Raw genomic sequence first — 25,859 nt, 5'->3', positions numbered from 1 at the left:
TCTTTTTAGACTATATTATGAAAAGCAGTGTCCCCCATCCGCATAAATGTGCTGCTATTGATACCAATGATATTTCTATAATGATAAATGAAATAAAATGTTTTTAATAAGCATGGGCATTAATACTTTATTTACGTGTCTGAAAACGTTCATACAACTGTAATACAAAACATGCACTAAATAAATCACAACATATAATGGACGTATGATAGCTCTCAAACCACAGAGCAGGCTGAACTGGCTGCAGAAGCCCAATACATCTCTGGCCTTGATATGCAACCCAAAACAGGTTACACTAAATGTCAGGTTACAGTCAACATAAGCATAAGAAAACTTCTTTACACAGGCTTAGATGATACACTATACACTAATGTATGCACACGACTGTAAGTCGCTTTGGATAAAAGCATCTGATAAATGGCATATTAATATTATTAATTACATGACCAAAAGTATGTGAACACCTGCTCGTCGAACATCTCATTCCAAAATCATGGGTATTAATATTGAGTTGGTCCCCCCTTTGCTGCTATAACAGCCTCCACTCTTCTAGGAAGGCTTTCCACTAGCTGTTGGAACATTGCTGCAGGGACTTGCTTCCATTCAGCCAAAAGAGCATTAGTGAGGTCAGGCACTGATGTTGGGAGATTAGGCCTGGCTTGCAGTCTGCGTTCCAATTCATTCCAAAGGTGTTCGATGGGGTTGAGGTCAGGGCTCTGTGCAGGCCAGTCAAGTTCTTTCACACCGATCTCGACAAACCATTTATGTATGGACCTCGCTTTGTGCACGGGGGCATTGTCATGCTGAAACAGGAAAGGGCCTTCCTCAAACTGTTGCCACAAAGTTGGAAGCACAGAATCGTCTAGAATGTAATTGTATGCGGTAGCATTAAGATTTCCCTTCACTGGAACTAAGGGGCCTAGCCCGAACCATGAAAAACAGCCCCAGACCAAACAGCCTCCTCCACCAAACTTTACAGTTGGCACTATGCATTCGGGCAGGTAGCATTCTCCTGGCATCTGCCAAACCCAGATTCGTCCGTTGGACTAACAGATGGTGACGCGTGATTCATCACTCCAGAGAACGCGTTTCCACTGCTCCAGAGTCCAATGGCGGCGAGCTTTACATCACTCCAGCCGACGCTTGGCATTGCGCATGGTGATCTTAGGCTTGTGTGTGGCTGGAAACCCATTTCATTAAGCTCCCGACAAACAGTTATTGTGCTGATGTTGCTTCCAGAGGCAGTTTGGAACTCGGTAGTGAGTGTTGCAACCGAGGACAGACGATTTTTACGTGCTACGCGCTTCAGCACTCAGCGGTCACATTCTGTAAGCTTGTGTGGCCTACCACATCGTGGCTGAGCCATTGTTGCTCCTAGACGTTTCCACTTCACAATAACAGTACTTACAGTTGACCGGGGCAGCTCTAGCAGGGCAGAAATTTTACGAACTGACTTGTTGAAAAGGTGCCACGTTGAAAGTCACTGAGCTCTTCAGTAAGGCCATTCAACTGCCAATGTTTGTCAATGGAGATTGCATGGCTGTGTGCTCGATTTTATACACCTGTCAGCAATGGATGTGGCTGAAATAGCCGAATCCACTAATTTGAAGGGGTGTCCACATACTTTTGTATATATAGTGTATCTCTAACCCCTCACTACGCTATAGAGGTCACCTGTTTGCTTTCCAGTACTGGGGGCTTGGGTGGTGGGATTTGGGGGGGCCTGATTGCACCCTTTTTGCTTGGGGTTTTCTTCAGGACCGGAGTTAGGGGCTTGGGTGCAGGTTGTGGCTGGGTTTTGGGTGCCTCTGCTGGGGCTAGAGGTGCTGGGGCCCTGGGTTTGGAGTATGTAATGGCCACCTGCTCTTTACTCTGGATGGGCGGCTTGTGTTGAAGGAAGGATCTCCTCGCTGTGAAAAGAGAAAAAGGAGAAAGGGGTAGTTGGGTGTTGAGGATAAGTCTTATTGGGACTATAGATGTGTATCATTATATTAGAGTATTTGGGGTATGTATTTACATCTACTTGAAACTACACTGCTCAAAAAAATAAAGGGAACACTTAAACAACACAATGTAACTCCAAGTCAATCACACTTCTGTGAAATCAAACTGTCCACTTAGGAAGCAACACTGATTGACAATACATTTCACATGCTGTTGTGCAAATGGAATAGACAACAGGTGGAAATTATAGGCAATTAGCAAGACACCCCCAATAAAGGACTGGTTTTGCAGGTGGTGACCACAGACCACTTCTCAGTTCCTATGCTTACTGGCTGATGTTTTGGTCACTTTTGAATGCTGGTGGTGCTTTCACTCTAGTGGTAGCATGAGACGGAGTCTACAACCCACACAAGTGGCTCAGGTAGTGCAGCTCATCCAGGATGGCACATCAATGCGAGCTGTGGCAAGAAGGTTTGCTGTGTCTGTCAGCGTAGTGTCCAGAGCATGGAGGCGCTACCAGGAGACAGGCCAGTACATCAGGAGATGTGGAGGAGGCCGTAGGAGGGCAACAACCCAGCAGCAGGACTGCTACCTCTGCCTTTGTGTAAGGAGGAGCAGGAGGAGCACTGCCCTGCAAAATGACCTCCAGCAGGCCACAAATGTGCATGTGTCTGCTCAAACGGTCAGAAACAGACTCCATGAGGGTGGTATGAGGGCCCGATGTCCACAGGTGGGGGTTGTGCTTACAGCCCAACACCGTGCAGGACGTTTGGCATTTGCCAGAGAACACCAAGATTGGCAAATTCGCCACTGGCGCCCTGTGCTCTTCACAGATGAAAGCAGGTTCACACTGAGCACATGTGACAGACATGACAGAGTCTGGAGACGCCCCGTGGAGAACGTTCTGCTGCCTGCAACATCCTCCAGCATGACCGGTTTGGCGGTGGGTCAGTCATGGTGTGGGGGGGCATTTCTTTGGGGGCCGCACAGCCCTCCATGTGCTCGCCAGAGGTAGCCTGACTGCCATTAGGTACCGAGATGAGATCCTCAGACCCCTTGTGAGACCATATGCTGGTGCGGTTGGCCCTGGGTTCCTCCTAATGCAAGACAATGCTAGACCTCATGTGGCTGGAGTATGTCAGCAGTTCCTGCAAGAGGAAGGCATTGATGCTATGGACTGGCCCGCCCGTTCCCCAGACCTGAATCCAATTGAGCACATCTGGGACATCATGTCTCGCTCCATCCACCAACGCCACGTTGCACCACAGACTGTCCAGGAGTTGGCGGATGCTTTAGTCCAGGTCTGGGAGGAGATCCCTCAGGAGACCATCCGCCACCTCATCAGGAGCATGCCCAGGCGTTGTAGGGAGGTCATACAGGCACGTGGAGGCCACACACACTACTGAGCCTCATTTTGACTTGTTTTAAGGACATTACATCAAAGTTGGATCAGCCTGTAGTGTGGTTTTCCACTTTAATTTTGAGGGTGACTCCAAATCCAGACCTCCATGGGTTGATAAATTTAATTTCCATTGATAATTTTTGTGTGATTTTGTTGTCAGCACATTCAACTGTGTAAAGAAAAAAGTATTTAATAAGATTAATTCATTCATTCAGATCTAGGATGTGTTATTTTAGTGTTCACTTTTTTTTTGAGCAGTGTAGAACTGTAGGTTGTGGTAGTGCTTGAAACTAGAACTGTAGGTTGTGGTAGTGCAACAGTTATTTACTAGGACATTTTTGTCATTAGAAGCCGTTGGTTATTTTAGCCACTGCTGCTGCGGATCGCAGCTTCCTTGTACTAAAGTGGGGCAGTGGTTTGTCACTTATGCTGGGTGGACCGTAACGCAACATGAGTGCTATGAGGGACTTTAGTACCGTCTAAATAAGTATTGTCTTCCCTACTGTCTAAGCATTAGATATCATTAGCTAGCATGAGTTACAGCACCAGTCAAAAGTTTGGACACACCTACTCATTCAAGAGTTTTTCTTTATTTTGACTATTTCCTACATTGTAGAATAATAGTGAAGACATCAAAACTATGAAATAACACATATGGAATCATGTAGTAACCAAAACAGTGTTAAACAAATCAAAATATATTTGAGATTTGAGATTCTTCAATGTAACCACCCTTTGCCTTGATGACAGCGCTGCACACTCTTGGCGTTCTCTTAACCAGCTTCACCTGGAATGATTTTCCAACAGTCTTGAAGGAGTTCCCACATATGCTGAGCACTTGTTGGTTGCTTTTCCTTCACTCTGCATTCCAACTCATCCCAAACCATCTCAATTGGGTTGAGGTCAGTGGATTGTGGAGGCCAGGTCATCTGATGCAGCACTTCATCTCCTTCCTTCTTGGTCAAATAGCCCTTACACAGCCTGGAGGTGTGTTGGGTCATTGTCCTGTTGAAAAACAAATGATAGTCCCTCTAAGCGCAAACCAGACGGGATGGCGTATCGCTGCAGAATGCTGTAGTAGCCATGCTGGTAAAGTGTCCCTTGAATTCTAAATAAATCATTGACAGTGTCACCAGCAAAGCACCCCCACACCATCACACCTCCTCCTCCATGCTTCACGGTGGGAACCACACATGCGGAGATCCTCCGTTCACCTACTCTGCGTCTCACAAAGACACAGTGGTTGGAACCAAAAATCTCACATTTGGACTCATCAGACCAAAGGACAGATTTCCACCGGTCTAATTTCCATTGTGTTTCTTGGCCCAAGCCAGTCTCTTCTTATTATTATTGGTGTCCTTTAGTAGTGGTTTCTTTGCAGCAATTCAACCATGAAGGCCTGATTCACACAGTCTCCTCTGAACAGTTGATGTTGAGATGTGTTACTTGAACTCTGTGAAGCATTTATTTGGGCTGCAATTTCTGAGGCTGGTAACTCTAATGAACTCTGCAGCAGAGGTAACTCTGGGTCTTCCTTTCCTGTGGCGGTCCTCATGAGAGCCAGTTTCATCATAGCGCTTGATGGTTTTTGCAACAGCACTTGAAGAAACGTTCAAAGTTCTTGAAATGTTCCATATTGACTGAACTTCATGTCTTAAAGTAATGATGGACTATTGTTTCTCTTTGCTTATTTGAGCTGTTCTTGACATAATATGGACTTGGTCTTTTACCAAATAGGGCTATCTTCTGTATACCACCCCTACCTTGTCACAACACAACTGATTGGCTCAAACGCATTAAGAAGGAAAGAAATTCCACAAATGAACTTTTAACAAGGCACACCTGTTAATTGAAATGCATTCCAGGTGACAACTTCATGAAGCTGGTTGAGAGAATGCCAAGAGTGTGCAAAGCTGTCATCAAGGCAAAGGGTGGCTATTTGAAGAATCTCAAATATAAAATATATTTTGATTTGTGTAACACTTTTTTGATGTCTTCACTATTATTCTACAATGTAGAAAATAGTAAAAATAAAGAAAAACCCTGGAATGAGTAGGTGTGTCCAAACTTTTGACTGGTACTGTATGTGCTTTACATTTTAGTAATTTAGTAGATGCTCAGATCCAGAGGGACTTACAGTGGTGAGTGCATACATTTTAATACTTTTTCGTACTGGTCCCCCGTGGGAATCGAACCCACAAGTCTGGCGTTGCAAGCGCTGTGCGCTACCAACTGAGCCAGGCGGCACTGTTCACATGTCATGGACCTGTCGTGGACAGCCACCTACGTTTGTATGATGAGGTGATCTTCAGTATAGCTCTGGGGGAGTCCGGTGGGGCCTCTAGGATGGATTCTAGTGAGCCCGATTCAGGACTCTGCTTCTGGGTCGGATTGCAGACAGACACTGGTGGTAGGGAGGGAACCAGGCTTGGGCCAGGTGCCAGTTTGGGGCTGGGTAGTGGGGATGGGTTGTGAACCAGTGTCGGGCTTGGGACAGGGGACGTGTTCTGGGTCTGGACTGGGGTAGGGTTAAGTGGGGTTGAGCATGGTGGGTCTGAGGCAGGGTTCCCCCAGGTGGTGGTTCTACGACCAATGGAGCCTGACTTGATGATGAAAAGACCTCCACTGTCCTGAGACGCTGAGCTGTGGAGGAGACAGTCGGTGTTAGATAACACACTGTTATAATAGAAAGTGAACATACAAATTCTGTTCAAATGCCATTTCTTATGAATATTGGAAATGTTTCATTCCTGTTCAGTCTGTGTGTGTGGTACCTGACTGTTTTACAGAGAGAGGAATGCGAAGAGGAAGAGGAAGCACATGATGAAGAGGAGGAGGTAGTTCTGGCAAGGTTCTCTTTCCCAGTCTCTGAAGGTTGAGGTTCTGACATTTTCAAATCTGGGACCCCAGGAAGCTCAGGAATCTCAAAGTCCACCTCTGGAGAGGAACACAACATAGGCCTACTCTCAGAAACTGTGTTGCATAAAAAATCCATAGACCTACCTAACATACAGTAGCTCAACATAGTAAGAAAAATTAGTGAATTAATAAAAATACTATCCAAAGGGGTTCAGGCAGCTCTCTCAGTTATCTAGTGGCTAACTTCCACACATTTCATGCAAATCAACTGATCACTAAAAGGACTCCCACTGCTCCTCCCTCGAACACACAAACATCACATTGAAGGTGGTACTGTACCTTCTGGAAACAGGCTGCTGGAGTTTTGTATGAGAGGCTCAACCACTCCCATCACTTGGACGGAGGAGGCAGATGCCATGTCCAACAACGCTGCCTCCCTGAAAGAGAGGGAGAGAGATTGATGGAGAGATGTGAAGAGGAAAATGTATGATGGTACAGAATTGGACGGGGGAGAGGGAAATTGAAAGGAAGAAAGAGAAGTGGGATGAGGGGTGAGAGATGAGAAAGTGAGACGGAAAGAGAGGGAGAGAGAGAAAGAAAGAAACATAGGTTAAAGTAAAGTACTAAAGAACACAGAGACATAGCTAAACAGAGACCTAATCAGATTAATAACAATCATGTAATAATAGAAAGTGACACCAGGAACAACATTGAGACATAGGGCTATTATGACAGACTAATAGAGTGGTTCAGTTTCCTCTCTCTGTCAGTATGTCAGTAGTACCCACCCCTCCATGCGAGGCCACAGCAGGTTGGGACCCAGTACTATGGCAATGTTCCTGGGACTCATCCTGTTAACCGCCTGCTGCTCTGACAGACAAGACAGGAACTGTACCAGGTACCTAATAGGGGTGTGTGGGGGGAGAGGCAGATACAGTGGTGTGTATTCATGGATGCCAAGGGGAGCCAGGCTTCCCCAAAAAATGTACAAAGAAAAAAAGACAAAAACATACAAAATCATTTATCTTTCGTCTCTCTGTGTTTCATACATTTCCTTCAATTCTGATTCTGTCTGGTCAAAAATAGTATGACATTGTTGCTGCCCGTAGCATTGAATGCAAGGGAAGCCAGTGAACATTTGGCCTCCCTTGACAAAAAAAGATAAAATAATAGCCAATCAGCGTTGAGCTAAACTGAGTGAGCTCAGCTGTAAAATGGTCCCGGCACACCAAAAAAAAGTGTCAAGGGAAGCCAGTTTGGATTTGGCTTCAGACCAATCACATCACATCAGAAGCCATCTCGTTGTGTCATTGTCCTCCGGTGGCTAGCTAACTAGCTAAAATCAACCTTTCCTAAATTAGCCATGGATGGAGATAGGGATTTGGACGTGTGGTTTTACTTAACTTTCCGTACTGGCCAATGATTATAACGGTGATTCAGATCCAACCAAAAATGCATACATTGTGCCCCTGGCCTGAGAGGATGGAAGTTCAACGTGTAGCTAGATGTAGTATGCTAATGTTAACTAGCTGGCCTGGCGTATCGTTGCCCATGAAAGGAAGTTAGGCTAGCGAGCAAGCATTTTAGCCAGGTAGCCTAGGACAACAAAAACTAAAAGAGTGTACTGTATGACAGAGTCATAGACCGTTTAGGCAACATGAGGAGGATTGCATTGGCGTTTCTCTATAAGTAGGGTGAGTCAACATGTTTTTCTACTTGCACACACACACACCACACACACAGAAATCAGTACCATGGACAGCCACATCATATTTAGCTTACATTGGTTGAACTAAATAGTTTTTGGCATTTTTGGCATAGGTGATTAGATGATGTTGAAATGTTGAAGTTGAAATGGTACAGGAATAGTGGAGGCAGCTCCTGTTTCTTTGCGACAACTCTCCGTGGTTCTAAATCAATAGTTGTTTAGTAGTCCGAAAATGTCGGAAACATTACCTTGCTTGACCGTGCTCTAGGTCATGTAACTGTTTGTTAGATGCAATATGTTTTGTGGACTTCACCGGACAGATGTTGCTCTCCGGTTTTGTAATGAAACAAATGTGTGGTTGAATTTGTTCTGCCACTGTGTCTTCTAATTGTCTCGACCTTAGGCCTATATATCACGGTGTCAAGGCATATGAACTAACAGGTTATAGAGCAAGCAACACAATTATCACAACACATAGCTTTTTTTGGGGGGGGGGCTTGGATTCCGCAGTGATTTTCCCCAAGCACCGCTACTGGGCAGATAGGGAGATATTCACAATCACACACCCTGCATCATTCTTGAGTGTTTATAACTTCACACACGAATCGGTCAAGATCAGAGAGAGCTATGGGTTACAGAGATATGGACATACCGGAGGTTGTTGTAGTTTTCTGATGGTAACTTCTTCAGCACAATTTTAAACTGCTCAAGTTTGTCTGTCAATTCTTTCTCCCTAAATAAAGAGAGGAACAGAGAGATATTTAATGAGGAGAAATTAGGGGGGAGCGAAATCATGTAATGACACTATGTACTGTATGCTTTTAAGATGTAGACCAATCAAGGACCTTACCCTGCTGCTTGAAACCAATCATTGTAGAGTTCAAAGGTCATGAGGGGTTCAGGCAGCTCTCTCAGGTAGCTTTTCAAAGCCCCTACATGGATAAAAGAGAAAATGCTGCTTAGTGCCTACGTGTTGTTTAACTGTCAAGTAAAGACATTTGAAACTTGAAAACCTTGAATAAGGGGTACTGTCAACAGGGACGGTCTCTCTGACCTGCGACTGCATGAGGGTCATTGAACTCGCTGTGGTTCACGACCCCTCCATCCAGACTGCTCTTCAGTCTCTTCACTACCGAGGCTGCTGCCGCCAGACGAAACAGACCCTGGGAGAGAGATGGAGGGAGAGATAGACTGATTTTATCCAAGCGGGCAAACATTATCGTAGACTGACTACAGAGTCCTTTCACCTGCTCAGTTAATTAAAAATATCCCATTCACACGAATACCATGTAATAGATGAATAATCCCAGTCCTCACCTCCTCCCTCATGCCGGTGTGCAGCAGCATGTGAACACACTCCTGGATGGGAACAGCGATCTCCCTGCCGCTGTTGTACAGATGAGTCAGCAGGGGCTCCCCGTAGACCTTCTGCTTAGAGTTATTCTCCTGGGAGTCTGTGTTAACACACATACTGGTGACACACTGGACAAATACTAGGCAAGTGGGTGCTACACATTGGATAGGGGGAGTTACCCATGTACACTAAGTATGGCCTGGGTATTGTAATTGCAAATACACACACACATACATACAGTACATACATACACACACCCTATTCACCTGTTTGACTGTGGTTCTCTTTCAGCTCACTGATGTTTCGTTCGAGGAAGTCATGGGAATTCTTATGATGTTCTGCTTGTAGTTCCAGCAGCTGAGAGAGCACAACCCAGGCACTTATCAATTATACTTTTTGTGATTTTATCAAGTCTAATTCCTAATAGCTAATAGCACATGATAATTAACAAAAGTACAGCTTGAAAGAGAGGACAATTAGTAGGCCACACTCACACGAATGAAGTAGTTGGCATAGTCATCTTCTTTAGTGGCGAAGAGATACAGATCTGCAGAGTATTGGTCCTGCAGAGAACGTATAGCCATACAAACAGTTATTATGTAAGAGGCTGAAACTACTGCATAAAACAACAAAGTGTCTGAAACAGTAACATCCAACATCATCCAACACCTTGATGCTCTCCAGTTTCCTCCAGGCCTCTTCCACTTCCTCTTTCAGCCCATTATGCTTTGCCTGAGGGCCCGTACTGGCCTGGGACCTGAAGGGGCAAAGTCATCCATGATCAGAAGCCACAAAGCAAAAGAATGGACACAATGGAGATACTGACTAAAGGTAGTTATTATATATGTATAAAGGAACTGTGTACTTTCTGTAGCATATAGGGTCTGTCAAATACAAACACAAAGAATGTGTGACCCACTTGTTGCGTGCATTGTGCCAGTCCATTGTGAGTTTGGCAAACTGCTTCTTGTTTTTGAGAATCTCTGGAAGGTCTTCCTACAGATAGAAACAGTTAGTATTCGTATGTAATTAAACCTCTCACTAAAAGCTTCACTAATACATAAGTTATTCTCCAGTAGATTACTAAGAAAGGCTCATCCTTTGTTAAAAAATGGCCTTTTTGCCTTTATACAGATTACAACTTCTCATTTTTGGTTAATTGAAAATGAAACCGTGTTCAAATATCGCCCTTCCTTAAACAAGTCATACAAAGCTGGTTACAATTTCAATATTATCCTCCAGAAAAGACAGAACAAATATTAGAACAAATATTATGGTTCAACACAAATATACTGATTGAAAAAAAAACATTTTCCTGCATTTTTTAAAATGGTATTATATATATTAAAGATATTATGAATAGGAATGGTGTAGTTCTCTTTCAGCTCACTGATTTGCAGCTCACATTTGCAGCTATCGAAAATATATGGAAATGTTTGCTCAATCCAAAGTTATACTGATTGCAGCATTAACTCAAAAATTGAGGAGACAAGTGGAAGGGGGAGAAGGTAGGGAACTTGTCTGTCTGCCATACTGTATATTAAAGACCAAAATTGGTTGAAAAAGGTTGGCATAAATAGAAAAATATAACAGTTTCATTTGAGGACAAATATATTGACAGCTGCGCCATACAAGTTTCAAAAATAGCTAGGAAGAGATTTTCGGTGTACCGATTCCATGCACATGGTGTATGAATTGATATACAAAACAACGCTTGATTCAACATTGGGTTTTTCAATTTAAATTATTATACAAAATTCTTGCCACTAACAGAATGTTATATATATGGGGCACACAACAATCTCTGCTCTGCATATTTTGCTGTGAAGAAACAGAATCCTTAGATAATTTATTCTGGTATTGTCCCCATCTAGCTTGTTTCTGGTCACATTTTCAGGAATGGCTGAAAAATCACTACATTCTTTTAAAATTATCCTTACAAATAGCAGTGTTGGGCGATTTGGAAAGCCATAGTCAATCAATCAACAATATAATAATACTCTTAGGAAAAATGTTCCTCTTTAACTCACAGTCTGTGGATACTATGCGATTAGAAAGGTTCAAAATTCATGTAAAACGTCACAGCACAGTTGAAAAATATATGGCACGTGGAAATCAAAAGAGGATGGTCTACGGAGATAGGTGGGATGGGCTGAGAGTAGCCCAAAATGTAATATGTATAATCAAAAAACAATATCTTCGTTGTGTAATTACTGTGTGTAAAAGTACCATGTATGTAAAATGTGTGTAAAATGTACACTACCGGTCAAAAGTCTTAGAACACCTACTCATTCAAGGGTTTTTCTTAATTTTTTACAATTTTCTACATAGTGAAGACATCAAAACTATGAAATAACGCATATGGAATCATGTAGTAACCCAAAAAGTGTTAAACAAATCAAAATATATTTTATATTTGAGATTCTTCAAATAGTCACCCTTTGCCTTGGTGACAGCTTTGCACACTCTTGGCATTCTCTCAAACAGCTTCATGAGGTAGTCACCTGGAATGCATTTCAATTAACAGTTAATTTGAGGAATTTCTTTCCTTCTTAATGCGTTTGAGCCAATCAGTTGTGTAGTGACAAGGTAGGGGGGTATACAGAAGATAGCCCTATTTGGTAAAAGACCAAGTCCATATTATGGCAAGAACAGCTCAAATAAGCAAAGAGAAACAACAGTCCATCATTACTTTAAGACATGAAGGTCAGTCAATAGGTGTTACGGATACAGGTATCCTGTGTTTTTGTGTGTTCCTACTCTTTCTGCCCTAATCACAGGTGTCCTGTATGTTCCTGATTGGTGGTCGTTGAGGTGTCTGCTGATTGGACCAATCAGTGAACATTCCTGTTAATTGCACCACCTGTTATTCGTTTGTTCAATCACACATCCCATTTTATAAAAACTAGACTTGTGTTTGTTGAGAGAGAGAGACTTTTGCCATATGTGAGTATGGACACGGTGGTGTCCTGTGTGTTGTGTACTCGCTAGTTGATGATTACCCTGTTTAGTAGCTTTGTGTGTTTTTTTGGGAAAGGGGGGTTTAAGCTAGATGCCCTTGGGCGTACATTACCCGTAGGACGAAATCTGTCTATAAACACCAGTTAGACCTGAGCGGACCACCCACTGTATTTTTGTATGGTAGCAGTAGCCTAGCGGTTCTTTAGGCAGGCTAGATCAGTTTAGGGGTTTTACACTATTGTTTCATTTCTTGGGTCCTGCTCAGCCCTTTTTCCCAAACCCTTACCGTGTGTTCATAAATAAACACTTTGTGTTTGACGGTAGTTCATGGTAGTTGTGTCTTATTTGTTCTCACTATTCCATGTCACACTTATAATTTACATGAATTTATGTTACGGGTCTCATGTCCATCCACCCTAGATGTTTAGAGCCACGGGGTTCGTAACATAAAGTGGGGGCTCGTCCGGGATCCTATCTATCCCATGCTACTCATGTAAATTAGTTAGTGTCTGGTTCAGTGTTGAGCTTAGCAGCTGTAACTACCTGTTTTTTTTTGTGTGTTCAGTAGTCGAGCGGCTCGTGTTGCTAGTAGGATGGCTACTTTTGAGTTGGAGGCATTTTTGGAAAACCCCTACGTGGGAGGTTTTTGATAATTGCCGTAGAGTGGATCTACAGGCTTTGGCTGACCACTTTTCTGTACCCATACCAGGGGTTTAGTGAAAGCAGAAGTTAGGGGAAGTAGTGTTAGCGATATTGTTAAACGAGCGAGTGCTTGAGTTACCGCCGCCTGAGTCTGCTGCTCCTGTAGGGGATGTGGTTGCTGTTCCTGTAAGCCCATCAGTGTCTGAGGACGAGGCTAAGGCTCCAGCCACATTGCCCCGTTATGACCCACTCTCCCCACTGACTGACAGTGATGCCAGGATGGATGTCCGCTCGACACGGCTCCAAATAGAGGCGGAAGAGCGGGGCACAAATCAGGCAAGACAAGCTGGAGATGCGTAAATGGAACTAGAGGCAGAACAGGAGACGCGTAAGATAGAACAGGAGACGCGTAAGCTAGAGGCAGAACAGGAGACGCGTAAGCTAGAGGCAGAACAGGAGACGCGTAAGCTAGAGGCAGAACAGGAGACGCGTAAGATGGAACTGGAGACGCGTAGGCTTGATCAAGAACTGGAGACGCGTAAGATGGAACTGGAGATGCGTAAAATGGAACTAGAGGCAGAAACAGCGAGGTTAGTCTCTGCTCATACTATGCCTGCTAGTGAGCCAGCCTCACCAGCGGTGTCGTCTGCTACATTTGATATTAGTAGACAGATCACCTTGGTACCTGTGTTTAGGGAGTCAGAGGTTGATTCCTATTTCAGTGTGTTTGAGCGTATAGCGGTAGCATTGAAATGGCCCGACGAGGTATGGTGCCTATTACTTCAGTGTAAGCTAACAGGTAAAGCCCAAGAGGTTCTGGCAGCGCTACCTCTTGAAGACAGTTTGAATTATGAAGTGGTCAAAGCTACTGTTCTTCGTGCCTATGAGCTTGTTCCTGAGGCATATCGACAGAGATTTAGGTCTCATAAAAAGTCTCCTACTCAGACTTATGTGGAGTTTGCTAGAGACAAAGGAAATCTGTTTGACAAATGGCACAGTGCTAGTAAGGTAACTGATTTTACCTCTCTCACGGGAGTTAATCTTGTTAGAAGAGTTTAAAAATTGCTTACCGGAACGCATTGTAGTTTATCTGAACGAACAGAAAGTATCCTCACTGTCGGAAGCGTCTGTATTGGCAGACGAGTTTGTGTTGACGCATAAGAGCGTGTTTTCGGCTCGTACGGAGAGCAGGGCTGCGGAGTTGCTAACTTCTAGTCCTAGTCGACCAGCAGTACATCCAGCACGCCCAAAAGATGTGCGTCACTGTTTCTATTGTCATAAGGTGGGACATATAGTTAATGATTGCTTTCTGCTAAAACGCAAACCGGGGATGCCTCAGCACGCCAGGCCGCCAACGGGTGTTGGGCTGATTCGACGCGGTTGTAGGGCCGAATCAAGACAGAAGCCTCATAGTGAATGTGGGTTGAAAGTCCCTGTCCCAGATCACAGTTATGAACCGTTCATTTTTGAGGGGTTTGTTTCTATATCAGATGACGAAGCGTCTCAGCGTCCAGTTAGAATCCTCAGAGATACTGGTGCGGCGCAGTCGTTCATACTAGCTGATGTGTTGCCCTTGTCCAGTAATACATATTGTGGTTCCAGTGTGTTAGTACAAGGAATTGAAATGGGTTTCGTCCCAGTGCCATTGCACTTTGTGAACGTACACTCTGAGTTAGTCAGTGGATTGTTCAGAGTGGGCGAACGTCCCTATGTTGCCAGTAAAAGGTGTGACATTTATAATGGGCAACGATATTGCCGGAGGAAAGGTAATACCCATATTGGAGGTATTGGATAAAAGTGACCAGTCTCTCTCCGAGGAGCTGGCACAGGGTTATCCAGATGTGTTCCCCGCTTGTGCTGTCACACGTGCTCAAGCACGACAAGTGGGTGAAGTGGTAGATTTGTCAGACACGATTCTATTCAGAGAGTGTGACCCAGAGGATAGTTCGGGTGCTACCTCTGGTAAGCTGGTGCAGTCTGACCAACAGCCCAGAGAAAGGAAGAAGGATGTGGAACTTGTTGCTGAAGCAATACAGTTACCAGTTACTCGTGAGCAGCTGATCGCTAACCAACAGGTTGACATTAGTCTGGCTAAATGTTTTCTAGTGTTGTCTCAGAGGACGAGCTAAAGAAGAAAAACATGGCATACTTCATTGATGGTAATCTCCTCATGCGTAAATGGACATCCCATGTTGACGCTGGCGGAGATTGGAATGCTGTTTACCAAATAGTGATTCCTACAGCCTTTCGACAAAATGTTTTATCCCTCGCTCATGATCACCAGTGGTCCGGACATCTGGGAGTCACCAAGACTTATGATCGTGTTTTGCGACATTTCTTTTGGCCTGGTTTAAAACAAGATGTGGCTCAGTTCTGTCGGACTTGCCACACCTGTCAAGTAGTTGGGAAAACGAACCAGGTTATTTCCCCCCGCGCCTCTTTGTCCCATACCGCCATAGGTGAACCATTCGAACATGTGATGGTTGATTGTGTTGGACCATTACCAAAAACAAAATCTGGTAACCAGTTTATGTTGACAATTATGTGTGTGGCCACCAGGTACCCAGAGGCCATTCCTCTGCGAAGGATTACTGCTCCGGTGGTGAGTAAAGCGTTGATCAAATTCTTCTCAACTTTTGGATTACCTAAGGTGATACAAACTGATCAGGGTACGAATTTCCTTTCTAAACTTTTCAAACAAGTGTTAAAATCCTTGTCAGTTACACACCGTGTGTCAAGCGCATATCACCCAGAGTCTCAGGGTGCGCTTGAACGTTGGCATCAGACCCCGAAGTCTATGCTCCGTAAATATTGTTTGGAATCTGAGAAAGATTGGGATGAGGGAGTTCCTCTAGTGTTGTTTGCTGTCCGTGAGACAGTACAGGAATCCCTTAGGGTTCAGCCCAGCTGAACTGGTGTTTGGACACACCATGAGAGGACCTATGAAAGTCCTTAAGGATCAGTTTTTGTCACCAGAGTTGTGTGTGAAAGAAAATGTGTTGGACTACGTTAGTCGCTTTCGTGAGCGCCTACATGCTGCCTGTGCTCTAGCAAAGGAAGCGCTGTCTTCCTCACAGAAACGGATGAAACGACACTATGACACACAGGCTGTTTCTCGTTCACTGCAGCCAGGTGACCGAGTTCTTGTGTTGTTGCCTGTGCCAGGAGCGTCATTGTCAGCACGTTTCTCTGGTCCTTATGTCATTGAAAAGAAACTAACTGAAACTGACTATGTGATACAGACTCCTGATAGAAAACGCCAATCTCGTGTGTGCCACGTTAACATGTTGAAGACATACCACAACAGACCCGTTACTCAGGTAGACAGTCCAGAGAAACTGGCCGAGTCGGCTGTCTCTGTTGCTGCTACGGCTGTAGTGGGAGGTCATGTTAATGATGTGGACGGAGATGGTTTGGAGTTGCGCAATACTCAGCAGCAGTGTGCTAGATTGCCCAATTCAGAGATGCTGCTGTCTCTCCCCGTCAAGCCTGATTCATTTAACGGACAGACAGGCAGATGATATTGTGAGACTATTACACAGCTTTCCATGTCTTTTTAATGATGTTCCTACATGTACAAATGTGTTAGAACATGACATTAATGTTGGAAACGCTGCACCTATCAAGCAACATCCTTATCGTGTCAACGTCGCTAAGAGAAAGATAATGAGGGGTGAGGTCGGTTATTTGCTGGAGAATAACCTGGCTATGCCAAGTTCAAGTCCTTGGAGTTCTCCGTGCATTCTGGTTCCTAAACCTGATGGGACATCCAGATTATGTACGGACTATCGGAAAGTCAATGCTGTCACAGTGCCCGACTTCGTTCCCGTTACCCAGACTGGATGACTGTATTGATACTGTTGGTGCTGCTACCTATGTAACCAAATTAGATCTTCTAAAAGGTTACTGGCAGGTGCCGTTAACCCCACGTGCCTCCGACATCTCTGCTTTTGTGACCCCAGATCACTTCCTACAATATGCTGTCATGGCATTTGGGATGCGGAACGCACCAGCCACTTTCCAACGCCTGGTTAACACAGTATTGGCTGGAGTTCCTAATTGTAGTGCTTACCTGGATGATCTGGTAATTTATTCAACTGAGTGGTCTGATCATGTTAACACTCTAAGGGTAGTGTGTGAACGTCTAGCAACCGCTTCTCTAACCCTGAACTTAGCAAAGTGCGAGTTTGGGAAGGCTACTGTTACTTATCTTGGTAAACAGGTCGGCCATGGTCAGGTGCGCCTGTAGATGCCAAGGTCTCAGCTATAAACGCATTTCCCGCACCTACCACCAGAAGAGAGCTACGCCGTTTTTTAGGGATGGTTGGCTACTACCGTAGTTTCTGTAAAAATTTCTCTGCGGTAGTTGCTCCATTAACGGATTTGCTCAGTCCGGCGAGAAAGTTTGTATGGTCTGAAGATTGTTGTACTGCTTTCAACACTGCTAAAGCACTCTTGTGTAGTACTCCTGTTCTTGCTGCGCCAGATTTTGAGCGGCCGTTTAAACTGGAGGTAGATGCAAGTGCCAGAGGTGCTGGTGCTGTTCTACTGCAGCAAGACCAGAGTGGAGTGGACCATCCTGTCTGTTATTTTTCACGGAAATTTAACAAATGTCAGACAAACTATTCCACCATTGAACAAGAAGCTCTAGCTTTGTTGTTAGCTCTGCAGTACTTTGAAGTTTATGTTGGTTCCAGTGCATTACCAGTGGTAGTGTATACTGACCATAACCCCTTAGTTTTTCTCCACCGGATGTACAACCAGAACCAACGCCTTATGCGTTGGGCACTTGTCGTGCAAAATTATAATTTGGAGATCCGCCACAAAAAGGGGTTAGATAATGTGTTGGCAGATGCTTTGTCTCGTGTGTAATGATCTAGGTTTTTTTTTGTTATCCCGATAGGATGATTTGTGAATTTGGGTGTTGTGATAATGCGTGTGTCGCAAACCATTTTGGTTTGCTCTTTTAAGTGGGAGTGTTACGGATACAGGTATCCTGTGTTTTGTGTGTTCCTACTCTTTCTGCCCTAATCACAGGTGTCCTGTATGTTCCTGATTGGTGGTCGTTGAGGTGTCTGCTGATTGGACCAATCAGTGAACATTCCTGTTAATTGCACCACCTGTTATTCGTTTGTTCAATCACACATCCCATTTTATAAAAACTAGACTTGTGTTTGTTGAGAGAGAGAACTTTTTGCCATATGTGAGTATGGACACGGTGGTGTCCTGTGTGTTGTGTACTCGCTAGTTGATGATTACCCTGTTTAGTAGCTTTGTGTGTTTTTTTGGGGAAAGGGGGTTTAAGCTAGATGCCCTTGGGCGTACATTACCCGTAGGACGAAATCTGTCTATAAACACCAGTTAGACCTGAGCGGACCACCCACTGTATTTTGTATGGTAGCAGTAGCCTAGCGGTTCTTTAGGCAGGCTAGATCAGTTTAGGGGGTTTTACACTATTGTTTCATTTCTTGGGTCCTGCTCAGCCCTTTTTCCCAAACCCTTACCGTGTGTTCATAAATAAACACTTTGTGTTTGACGGTAGTTCATGGTAGTTGTGTCTTATTTGTTCTCACTATTCCATGTCACACTTATAATTTACATGAATTTATGTTACGGGTCTCATGTCCATCCACCCTAGATGTTTAGAGCCACGGGGTTCGTAACAATAGGGAACATTTCAAGAACTTTGAATGTTTCTTCAAGTGCAGTCGCTAAAACCATCAAGCGCTATGATGAAACTGGCTCTCATGGGGACCGCCACAGGAATGGAAGACCCAGAGTTACCTCTGCTGCAAAGGATAAGTTCATTAGAGTTACCAGCCTCAGAAATTGCAGCCCAAATAAATGCTTCACAGAGTTCAAGTAACAGACACATCTCAACATCAACTGTTCAGAGGAGACTGTGTGAATCAGGCCTTCATGGTCGAATTGCTGCAAAGAAACCACTACTAAAGGACACCAATAATAAGAAGAGACTTGCTTGGGCCAAGAAACACGAGCAATGGACATTAGACCGGTGGAAATTTGTCCTTTGGTCTGGAGTCCAAATTTGAGATTTTAGGTCTTTGTGAGACGCGGTGTGTGTGAACGCATGATCTCTGCATGTGTATTTCCCACCGTAAAGCATGGAGGAGGAGGTGTTATGGTGTGGGGGTGCTTTGCTGGTGACACTGTCAATGATTTATTTAGAATTCAAGGCACACTTAACCAGCATGGCTACCACAGCATTCTGCAGCGATACACCATCCCATCTGGTTTGGGCTTAGTGGGACTATAATTTGTTTTTCAACAGGACAATGACCCAACACACCTCCAAGCTGTGTAAGGGTTATTTTACCAAGAAAGAGAGTGATGGAGTGCTGCATCAGATGACCTGGCCTCCACAATCCCCCGACCTCAACCAAATTGAGATGGTTTGGGATGAGTCGGACCGCAGAGGGAAGGAAAAGCAGCCAACAAGCGCTCAGCATATGTGGGAACTCCTTCAATACTGTTGGAAAAGCATTCCAGGTGAAGCTGGTTGAGAGAATGCCAAGAGTTTGCAAAACTGTCATCAAGGCAAAGGGTGGCTATTTGAAGAATCTCAAATATAAAATATATTTTGATTTGTTTAACACTTTTTTGGTTACTACATGATTCCATATGTGTTATTTCATAGTTTTGATGTCTTCACTATTATTCTACAAGGTAGAAAATAGTAAAAATAAAGAAAAGCCGTTGAATGAGTAGGTGTTCTAAAACTTTTGACCGGTAGTGTATATGTAACAAAAAAAGCTGTAAAAAAACAAAATGTAAAACAAAGTTACATTTGTCCTCCGAAGAGGGGGGGGTGGATGGGCCAATACATTTTTTTAAATAATAATAATAATATATATTTTTAAAGTATTCATATGTAATACTACATAATCACAAACTTCAATTTTAATCCAAAAGTGGCTGAATACCTCTTGCTAACGCAGCCCTTACCTCACTGAGTTTATTGAGAGGTTCCAAAACCTCCTTCTCCAGCTTCAGCTCAAAGTCAGCCAGTGTTGCGGCCAGATGACTCTCCATGAAGCAACACATCTCCAATACTTTCCTATCAGAGAGGAAATAGACTGATTGATTAATTGATGAATGTTCAACTGATAATTTGGATGATTGAATAAATGGTTTGGTTACTTAAAGTACCTGATAGAAGAGTCTGGATCAAATTCTTTAAAGCTCTCAGCCATGCTAACAGAGAGCAGCATGAGAGGGAGTTTTTTCTAAAAAGAGAGAGCGAGATAATTTTGTATTGATAATCATAATAGAGGGACGTCAAGTCGAGGGTAAGGGATGAAAGGTCAAAGAGCAGACTTTACCATTCGTCTCTCTGCGTCCAGCCCTAGTTGACTCTGCAGACAGCCCAGCAGCTTCTTGTGAATAACCTGCGCTGCCTTCTTGGCTGGCTCCACCCGCTGCTCCACCTTAGACCAATGAAAATGACAGATATAGAGCATGTCTTATGTTCACACTGAGCTCGGTACAAATGTATTCACTGAGAAAACTCTTCACGTAGTGAACTGAGCCACCACTATCCCCCTTTATCATCAGCCTTAACTCACCATAACCAGATCTTCTGTGAGAAGGTCAGTGGCATCCTGTGACCTGTTGATAAGAATAAAAAAGGCTGATGAGTGTTACTGCTCACGTTTAGGTACTCAACCCTCACCCTAACCAACTGTTTTAGGCTACTTACAGGTGGGGATGAGAGAGTGAGTGAGTGAGTGATGAGTGAGTGACAGGCAGAGAGAAAGAGAGAGAGAGAGAGAGAATGAAACAATGGCAATGAAGTTTCAGCAGCATCTCATAGAGAGCAGTTTTATAGCAGTGAAACAGCTGCAGTGTAGCCGTGAAGCCCAAGCATTTTCTAACAGTTTTTTTCTTCTTCAACTAAACAAAAGCCCATAGTTGTCTTTCTATCTGTGTGTTTTTTTATAGTTAAGGTCACATTCACTTATTCTGAACAAAGTGAGAACAGTGTAGGCAGGTGCTCCTCTACTGTGGTTAGAGCTCTGTTCTGTTGCAGCCGCCCTGTTTGTTAGCAGGGATTATTAATAGTCTGAAACACGTCAGTGGCAGAGAGGCCTGCAAACACACCACTTCCATGGTCTGTTGCAACCTGCTGCAGACACACTCAGCTATCAGCCAGGGTAGCGTGGGTATCAACAACCTGACGTGGGTGTCCAATTACATATTTTAGCTGATCTGCAGCATAATACACGTACATACAGTGAGGGAAAAAAGTATTTGATCCCCTGCTGATTTTGTACGTTTGCCCACTGACAAAGACATGATCAGTCTATAATTTTAATGGTAGGTTTATTTTAACAGTGAGAGACAGAATAACAACAAAAAAATCCAGAAAAACACGTCAAAAATGTTATAAATTGATTTGCATTTTAATGAGGGAAATAAGTATTTGACCCCCTCTCAATCAGAAAGATTTCTGGCTCCCAGGTGTCTTTTATACAGGTAATGAGCTGAGATTAGGAGCACACTCTTAAAGGGAGTGCTCCTAATCTCAGTTTGTTACCTGTATAAAAGACACCTGTCCACAGAAGCAATCAATCAATCAGATTCCAACTCTCCACCATGGCCAAGACCAAAGAGCTCTCCAAGGATGTCAGGGACAAGATTGTAGAACTACACAAGGCTGGAATGGGCTACAAGACCATCGCCAAGCAGCTTGGTGAGAAGGTGACAACAGTTGGTGCGATTATTCACAAATGGAAGAAACACAAAAGAACTGTCAATCTCCCTCGGCCTGGGGCTCCATGCAAGATCTCACCTCGTGGAGTTGCAATGATCATGAGAACGGTGAAGAATCAGCCCAGAACCCCAGAACTACACGGGAGGATCTTGTCAATGATCTCAAGGCAGCTGGGACCATAGTCACCAAGAAAACAATTGGTAACACACTACGCCGTGAAGGACTGAAATCCTGCAGGGCCCGAAAGGTCCCCCTGCTCAAGAAAGCACATATACAGGCCCGTCTGAAGTTTGCCAATGAACATCTGAATGATTCAGAGGAGAACTGGGTGAAAGTGTTGTGGTCAGATGAGACCAAAATCGAGCTCTTTGGCATCAACTCAACTCGCCGTGTTTGGAGGAGGAGGAATGCTGCCTATGACCCCAAGAACATCATCCCCACCGTCAAACATGGAGGTGGAAACATTATGCTTTGGGGGTGTTTTTCTGCTAAGGGGACAGGACAACTTCACCGCATCAAAGGGACGATGGACGGGGCCATGTACCGTCAAATCTTGGGTGAGAACCTCCTTCCCTCAGTCAGGGCATTGAAAATGGGTCGTGGATGGGTATTCCAGCATGACAATGACCCAAAACACACGGCCAAGGCAACAAAGGGTTGGCTCAAGAAGAAGCACATTAAGGTCATGGAGTGGCCTTGCCAGTCTCCAGACCTTAATACCATAGAAAATCTGAGGAGGGAGCTGAAGGTTCGAGTTGCCAAACGTCAGGCTGGAAACCTTAATGACTTGGAGAAGATCTGCAAAGAGGAGTGGGACAAAATCCCTCCTGAGATGTGTGCAAACCTGGTGGCCAACTACAAGAAACGTCTGACCTCTGTGATTGCCAACAAGGGTTTTGCCACCAAGTACTAAGTCATGTTTTGCAGAGGGGTCAAATACTTCTTTCCCTCATTAAAATGCAAATCAATTTATAACATTTTTGACATGCGTTTTTCTGGATTTTGTTGTTGTTATTCTGTCTCTCACTGTTCAAATAAACCTACCATTAAAGTTATAGACTGATCATTTCTTTGTCAGTGGGCAAACGTACAAAATCAGCAGGGGATCAAATACTTTTTTCCCTCACTGTACACATGTACAGATTGGCTTTTGTAAATGTGACATTACTGGGTCAAAGGACAGTCAGGGGCACAGTTAACTCTTTAAGGTACAGGGGAATCTCAAATAAAATTGTATTTGTCACATGCTTCATAAACAACAGGTGTAGACTAACAGTGAAATGCTTATTTACAGGCCCTTCCCAACAATGCAGAGAGAAAGATAATAACACGAGGAATAAATACACAATGATTAACAATAACTTGGCTATATTCATGGGGTACCAGTACCAAGTCGATGTGCAGGGGTATGAGGTAATTGAGGTAGATATGAATCTTGTTGGCGGGGATGTGCCCTCAAGTTTACCCTTTAACCCCCCAGAGCCATATATTTAGAGAGTTGGGACAACGTATTACTGCATTATCAATCACAATTGTTTATAGAGCCCTTTATATAACAGCAGTTGTCACAATGTGCACATACAGAAACAGAGTCTAAAACTCCAGAGCGCAAGCAGTGCAGATGTAGAGGCACGGTGGCTAGGAAAAACTCCCTAGAAAGGCAGGAACCTAGGAAGAAACCTAGAGAGGACCAGGCTCTGAGGGGTGGCCAGTCATTTTCTGGCTGATGCATTTATATGACACTTCAACATTCTATAGCAGCCATGTTAGCACCCCATTAACATTACATGGGGAATATTTAAACAATGCTATGTAACTGAATGTCTAGAATTAGAACAATATTCTACATTCTAAAAGTTGGCCTAACTCTCTTAAATATATGGCTCTGCTTTAACCCATTGTGTTACAGGCCACACACAAAGTAAGACATGATGCACGTTATCTCGCTGTGACACCTTCCAAAATAACTATTCAATGTTATGACTGTTCTCTCACTCATCAAGATGAACATCCACTATTCTCACTACACCATGCAACCCTGTCTTCTTCACTCTTTCTCCTACTTTCATACCAAGGGTGGCATGATGATCATAAACTCTGTGGTTGTCCTCAGACACCAAGGATACCCTGTCCTACGCAGAACTCAGATGGCTCTACCACAGGAGGCTGCTGAGGGAGGACGGCTCATAATAATGGCCGGAAGGGAGCAAATGGAATGGCATCTATGTGTTTGATGTATTTGATACCATTCCCCTGATTCTGCTCCAGCCATTACCACGAGCCCGTCCTCCCCAATTAAGGTGCCACCAACCTCCTGTGGACTCTACCAAACAGGCTCCCCACTCACCAAAAGCTTGTCTAAAGGTTATCCTTTCAACCACAGACGCTCATGGTGAAAATAACTAAGATTAGAACATAGAATCAGACTGGAGTTTAGATTGTCACAAAACTTGATAGCATTGGTTAGCGGTATAGTGTCTCATGATTGTATTCTCCATTCTATACAGTTAGTTCCAAGTTCTTTGAAAATAACTATTGTACTAGAACTGAAAAGGAATAGGCTATTGTATTTTCACAAATGTATACCCCAAAAACAAAACAAAAGTCCAAAATGGCACATGAAAGTACTTACTTCCCCACAGATCCAAGCTGCTTCAAGAGGTTGAAAGATTTCAGCATGGTTGCATAGGGGTCAACCCGCCTCTTACAAACTATCCCTCTGTCTTGACTCCAGCCAGGTCCTCAGTTATGTGTCACCAAGTCAGTGTCTGTATTATTTTGTTGAGCAGACACCACTGCAAGTGGTTTTCTTCTGTGTGTGTTATTAGTGTGCTGCTTTGTCATCCAGCAGTATTTGTTCTTGCTTCGGAAATGTGCTCTGTGACTGTGTTCAACCGCCTCTCAGTCACACATAGGTCTGAGAGAAGAGGAAGTTGCCTCAACTGAAGCAGCAGCAGGGGAAGAGGGGTTTTTCAATATCAATGTGAAACATTATCACATAATATATACAGTGCATTCGGAAAGTATTCAGACCCCTTGACTTTTTCCACATTTTGTTATGTTACAGCCTTATTCTAAAATGGATTAAATAAAAACATTTCCTCATAAATCGACACACAATACCCCATATTAACAATGCAAAAACAGATTTGTAGAAACTTTTGCAAATGTATTAAAAATAAAAAACTGAAATACATTATTTACATAAGTATTCACACCCTTTGCTAAGAGACTCGAAGTTTCCATTGATCATCCTTGAGATGTTTCTACAACTTGATTGGAGTCCACCTGTGGTAAATTCAATTGATTGGACCTGTCTATATAAGGCCCCACAGTTGACAATGCATGTCAGAGCAGAAACCAAGCCATGAGGTCGAAGGAATTGTCCGTAGAGCTCCGAGACAGGATTGTGTCGAGGCACAGATCTGGGGAAGGGTACCAAAACATTTCTGCAGCCTTGAAGGTTCCCAAGAACACAGTGGCCTCCATCATTCTTAAATGGAATAAATTTGGAACCACCAAAACTCTTCCTAGAGCTGGCCGCCCGGCCAAACTGAGCAATCGGGGAGAAGGCCTTGGTCAGGGAGGTGATCAAGAACCCGATGGTCACTCTGACAGAGCTCCAGAGTTCCTCTGTGGAGATGGGAGAACCTTCCAGAAGGACAACGATCTCTGCAGCACTTCACCAAACAGGCCTTAATGGTAGAGTGGCCAGACGGAAGCCACTCCTCAGTAAAAGGCACATGACAGCCAGCTTGGATTTTGCCAAAAGGCACCTAAAGGACTCAGACCATGAGAAACAAGATTCTCTGGTCTGATGAAACCAAGATTGAACTCTTTGGCCTGAATGCCAAGCGTCATGTCTGGAGGAAACCTGGCACCATCCCTACGGTGAAGCATGGTGGTGGCAGCATCATGCTGTGGGGATATTTTTCAGCGGCAGGGAATGGCAGACTAGTCAGGATCGAGGGAAAGATGAACGGAGCAAAATACAGAGAGATCCTTGATGAAAACCTGCTCCAAGAGTGCTCAGGACCTTAGACTGGGGCGAAGGTTCAACTTCCAACAGGACAATGACCCTAAGCACACAGCCAAGACAATGCAGGAGTGACTTCGGGACAAGTCTCTGAATGTCCTTGAGTGGCCCAGCCAGAGCCCGTACTTGAACCCGATCAAACATCTCTGGAGAGACCTGAAAATAGCTGTGCAGCGGCGCTCCCCATCCAACCTGGCAGAGCTTGAGAGGATCTGCAGA

General features: G+C 44.0%; 1 protein-coding gene across 1 annotated transcript; it reads right to left on the bottom strand.

The window, feature by feature from the left end:
- Positions 1-1,573: 1,573 nt before the first annotated feature.
- Positions 1,574-24,501, bottom strand: LOC121547473 (SH3 domain-binding protein 1). Its single transcript, XM_041858789.1, has 18 exons — positions 24,237-24,501; positions 20,457-20,499; positions 20,214-20,318; positions 20,041-20,117; positions 19,837-19,948; positions 10,187-10,263; positions 9,937-10,024; positions 9,762-9,830; positions 9,534-9,624; positions 9,231-9,367; positions 8,968-9,076; positions 8,764-8,845; positions 8,566-8,646; positions 6,994-7,107; positions 6,545-6,642; positions 6,121-6,283; positions 5,634-5,989; positions 1,574-1,910 (listed from the first exon to the last, which is right to left on the bottom strand). The coding sequence occupies exons 1-18, from the start codon at positions 24,281-24,283 to the stop codon at positions 1,657-1,659; spliced, it is 2,103 nt and encodes a 700-aa protein (XP_041714723.1). The 5' UTR covers positions 24,284-24,501; the 3' UTR covers positions 1,574-1,656.
- Positions 24,502-25,859: the final 1,358 nt, after the last annotated feature.

Source organism: Coregonus clupeaformis, chromosome 31 (assembly GCF_020615455.1).
Source record: "Coregonus clupeaformis isolate EN_2021a chromosome 31, ASM2061545v1, whole genome shotgun sequence".
Taxonomy (NCBI): domain Eukaryota; kingdom Metazoa; phylum Chordata; class Actinopteri; order Salmoniformes; family Salmonidae; genus Coregonus; species Coregonus clupeaformis.
This window is presented reverse-complemented; position numbering and strand designations above follow the sequence as displayed.

Coding starts and splice junctions, on each gene's coding strand:
- LOC121547473 (XM_041858789.1), bottom strand. CDS start 24,283: ATGCTGAAATCTTTCAACCTCTTGAAGCAGCTTGGATCTGTGGGGAA. Junction 10,025..10,186: donor TGGCACAATGCACGCAACAA/GTGGGTCACACA, acceptor TTGCCCCTTCAG/GTCCCAGGCCAGTACGGGCC. Junction 6,643..6,993: donor CTGTGGCCTCGCATGGAGGG/GTGGGTACTACT, acceptor CCTCTCTTTCAG/GGAGGCAGCGTTGTTGGACA.